Source organism: Penaeus japonicus, unplaced genomic scaffold (assembly GCF_977035675.1).
Source record: "Penaeus japonicus unplaced genomic scaffold, GWHDUDI00000001_assembly GWHDUDI00000020, whole genome shotgun sequence".
Lineage (NCBI taxonomy): Eukaryota > Metazoa > Arthropoda > Malacostraca > Decapoda > Penaeidae > Penaeus > Penaeus japonicus.
In genome coordinates, this window is record NW_028234422.1 from 26,939,794 (window position 1) to 26,944,793 (window position 5,000).

The 5,000-nt window shown below is 31.8% G+C and overlaps 1 protein-coding gene across 7 annotated transcripts in view; it reads right to left on the reverse strand.

Moving 5' to 3' along the window:
* Positions 1 to 809: 809 nt before the first annotated feature.
* The window catches only part of alpha-Cat (catenin alpha), a 62,709-nt gene continuing 58,518 nt past the window's right edge, over positions 810 to 5,000 (reverse strand). For all 7 annotated transcript variants that reach the window (XM_086548231.1, XM_086548233.1, XM_043014415.2 and 4 more), the window contains one exon: positions 810 to 4,169. In XM_086548231.1, the coding sequence (XP_086404357.1) occupies positions 4,005 to 4,169 (165 nt within the window). In that variant the 3' untranslated portion in view covers positions 810 to 4,004. The remainder of the gene's footprint in view (positions 4,170 to 5,000) is intronic.

Genomic DNA, 5,000 nt, shown 5'->3' on the forward strand with positions numbered 1-5,000 from the left:
AATTTAAATAATGCCTTCAATTTAATTGCTTCTGTTTTCTCATAATTTCTTTCATTTCTAATATAATATAATCTCACCAATCTAAATCATTAATGAAACATCATTTCTTACTATGATCATTGTCCATTCTAAGAAGAATATTGTTTTTTTTTTTTTTTTTTTTTTTTTTTTTTTTTTTTTTTTTTTTTTTTTTTTTTTTTTTTTTTTTTTTTTTTTTTTTTTTTTCTTTTTTTTTGTTTTTTTTTTGTAATTTTTTTTCCAAAAATCCCTAAGAAACACTATTTCGACTTTTTTCTATTTCTTATCTGATTTCTAGTGAAACATTTTCTCACATAGTTACAGAGCAATTTCAAAAAATGTATTCATAATCTTCATATGAACAAGGATCAGACCCTTATTTAGCAGATTCCAGACGTTGCATCATAGAATGTTTCTTCCTTTATTAATATCAGATTAATTTAGGAATTCACAAATATCATCTGCTTATATTTTTAGCGTAAAATTTCATACAAGAGTTAAGAGAAACATGATGTATGATATTTACACTTTTACAATGGTATGTTTAAACAATACAAAGGTTTTCAAAAATTCCTGTGTTATAAGAATTTCCATCACTATATCAGTTTCCTATTCCATTGTGGTTCTTATAGATCTAAATATCAAAATTAAAATTTCAGAATTTCAGAAGTAATACATTTATCCAGTGCAGATCACAACATCTCACATTTTGGTACAATGTCTGACAACAAGCATTAATTCATTATGTTATCTGATGTTCATCTGAACAAGAAGGAAAAGAAAATATAAGATCGGATCTTTTACATATATTTTGGCACCCAAGTACATGGTATTTGATGGATAGAAAAAATATTTGTGGATAATAAATCATGACAATACAACTTAAGCTTTTAAAAAGTGTTTGATGTTTTTTAAGATCCAAAAACTGTGCAACCAAAAATATTTCAATAATGCCTGTGCTACACCTTGCACTATCTACATTTCTGAATATTTTACACAGAAAAGAGACAATTTCAACAACTATAAAATCATAATATTTGTTAACCTTACTATATAAAGCCTTGTGACACTGCTACTGAAAAAGTATAATCAAATGCAAGTGCTATGGAACATAATGACAAAATGCCATCAATGGATAAATACACTTTTTTTAAGCACTTTCTTTATCATTGTTAACATTTGAATCATTCTAGATTTATCATGATTTACACAATGCCATAACTTATCTTTATTACCTTGTTTTTATTTTTTACATAATCATTATATACCTAACCATTACAATTTCCTAAACATGTTCCTTGAAATATAACAAAATAAATTATAAAGTCTCCCTGATCGAACATGCCTTACGACCTGCTTTGGTGCCCATACTGATTAATTAATTCAATGATCCCACAAACGAGAAACTTAGCCTACCAATATACAAAAAGCTGCCGAGTGCTACATACAGTACAGTTCTTACAGAATCCGTCATAATGTACAATGAAACATGATATGCAAGAATGAAATATCAAAAGGTGATCAGGCTGCTTTTTCCCTCTTAAGAAGAAGAAGAAGAAGAGCAAAAGATGAATTAAAAATAGTTTCTCCTCTCTCTCTTTTTTTTCTTTTATTCCTCTTGTCTCTCTTTTAAAGAACGTTAAGGGGAAAGAGTGCACCGAAAGTGGAACACAGTAAGGAGATCACAAGCACACAGTAATAAGAGCATGTAACTCGGCTACATGTGTGACGTGCAGTAGCCAGGGGGAAGGGGGCTTTTGAGGGTGGGGTAGGTGGAGGGGAGGTAGGGGTAGGGGGTAGGGGGGAGGAGCTACAGCACAGTCCCGAAGCCAAAAAACATAATCAGGACAACTTTACTTATACCCTAATGAATAATATGATGAGGAGAGACTTGAAAGGAAAAAATATAAATTTGGAATGATATCGTGGGAAGAACAAGTTACCAATCAGTCTTTCCTTGAAGAGCTCCTGGTAACTTAACTGCTTTGTCTTTGTACCATCTTTTGCCTCTCTTATCATACTTTCTTTCAGATAAATAAAGTTTTGTTCCTTTTTTTTTTGGCATTTTTTTTCTTTTCTTTTCTATGTATACCATTGGAATAGTAAGTCTTACAATTAAACAAACATGAATTATTGCAAAAAACTGCCACATTCTCTTTGGATTATACCTGACTGTGCAGTTCATTCTACACACACACAAATATAACGTACATATATATATATTTATATATGTATACGTGGTATGTATATATACCAAATACCTTTTATTTCCTATTTACCCTTGTGGACATCCTTAAATAAAATATCCAAGACTGGACGACTATACATATTTACTTTGTCTTCTACCAAAAGCATGGTAGTCTTTTTTATTCTTTAATTCTTTTTTTTTTTTGGTCCTCGAAAGTTCTAAAAATTGATTTTATTGGTTCCTGTCAACATTCATGTAGCAATGACATATCTTATATAACAAATAGCCAAGTAATGATTTTTTTTTTAATATAATGATCATTTAGGAACAATAATTCAAAGCCTAAAAAGCTTATAAATAAAAATGTCTAATGACTCATCCTATGGTGATGATAATAATTAAAAATATAAACTTTATATAAGCAACAGTAAAAATACTAGCATAATCAAAAGTATAATCATAAAAATATAATAAGAACAGAATTAATAATAGCAACTGTAACAATGCTGCCACTGTATTGTCTCTCACAATAGGGCAGGGGCAGCACATAAATTTTGGAAATCATTTCATATGAGAAACAGACTACAATTCAAAAAATACAATATACAGATCAAACTTGATATACAACTAAATAGGCAATATTACGTAGGAATTATCATCTCTACACAATAATTCACTATGTGTTTAAGGGTCTCAGGTCAGAGAGGATTTGAACAAGTCCTCAAAATGGCTTTTTTTCTATGGTGATAACATTGCATGATCAAAGAAAGAAAAGAAATAAGTAAAAAGAAAAAAAAAAAAGTTTTCAATTTTCTTTTTTGGCCTTGGCTATTCCTCTACAATATTCAAAATAATAATAACGATATAGGGGTAATTTTGGGTGATTATTCTTATAAAATGGGAGACTAATAATAATGCCTTTCTACTCTAGACTGGCAAGCATTACATCACTCCTGGGGTGCAAAGAGACGCACCAAGGGAGCTAATGTGGGAGAATCTGTGGAACACGATCATTTTCACTTTTGTTTTTCCTTTTTGTTTTATCTAGAACCTTTCTTCATGACAATTTGACAATTATATATAGAACATTCAAAATGCCAAAAGAAGACAAAACTGAATTACAATAATTTTTTTTTGCTTTTTCTTAAAGAATTTTTCCGTAACACACAAATTCTCTATTTTAACTGCTATCAGTGAAAATCACAGATTTCTTAATCAAAAGAAAAAAAAAAATAGATGAAAGACCATTCAAATCTCATATTTCTTATCTCACTTTTAATACATATCTATTTTTCCTGACAACCTCCCTCTCTCTCTCTCTCTCTCTCTCTTCCTATTTTCCCCTCATTAATCTTTACAATGACAATCTCATATCTAGCCTTTCATTGTAATTCAACCTCTATTATCATTACTCCCTCTATGTCCCTTCCTGTTCTTATTTCCCCTTTTCTTCATCTCAACTTCCTTCACTTCATCCCTGCCATCATTAAAATCTGTCTCTGGGGTTTCTTTAAACTCTTAGACATTTTCCTTGTGAGGCTAAAACAGCTGCCCAATACCACTGCATTCAAGGGGAGGGGAGGGAGGCAGGGAGAAAGGAAAGACCAATGTAACAAATCCCAAAGAAATTCTGCCTCGCTCCAGCTGCTGACAGAGCCAGAGACACATGGGGAGGGAGGGGGGGGATTGCTGAAAAAGAAACTAAAAAATATCCCTATCGTTTACATGGCGAAGTTAACAAGTGCACGCACAATTACTTCTGCTAAGACCTTTGGACCTACTGGATGAAATTGGAACCCTAGATTGCATCAGCTGGACTCTGGAACTCAGCGAGTGCCTTGAGGGCTGAAACCTGCTTCTTCTGGCTACCCTTGCGCACCTTGGCTCGTACGTCCTCCGCCTTCTCGCGTCTCACCAGAGGCTTCTTCTCTGGGGCCTTCATCTTCCACACCACAATTGGCGACTGTAAAAGGGCACAGGAGAAGTTTTGTTTTGTGTCTTGTTTGTAAGAAATGATTCTGTATCAATTGTGAAATGTGTAGTGATGGTAATGATGAGAATGATCATGATGACAATATGTCAGTACGTAAATATCAATCAGAAACACTTAAATTGTGTTTTCTGAATCAATGAAAAAGGAGAAGAATGAATACAGTTATAGATAATAACATTTCAATCATGGAAGAACATCAGATTTCAAATGATAATAATAATAATAACATGCTCAAATATACAGAAATATAAATCTATCGTACCTAATAATATCATAATCCAAAAAAGGAAAAACTCACAAACTATGGAAGATTACACAATATATAACATCCATGATGCAGGCAAGAACTACCATTTTCTCAATATGACAAATTGTTGAATGCAACCAAATTCTACATAACTATCACATTCCATTCTATATAAGATTAAAATAATTAACTTCACTACTTCATAGTGAGGAAACTGGGGAAATAATTGGCATGTCACAACATAAACGAAAGAGAGAGAATTTACAACCAAAGAGAGAACCTGAAAATTACCCAAAACAAAAACCATCAGAAGAAAAGTTTCCACAAGTGCAAAATGCAAAACTGCATTTGATATTATGCTTCCCAGATATTGTAAAGCAGCTCCCATTTTTTACTGTTTTTATATCTTGTTATGGTTAATAAACACACCTGTGCTGCTAAAAATCACAGCAAAACTATTAGTACAAAACTAAGAAAATGAGAAAAAGAAAAACTCAGTGTATTATGTTATCATCTAATTGTTTTTTCAAGTATCTCCACTTTAACACAACACA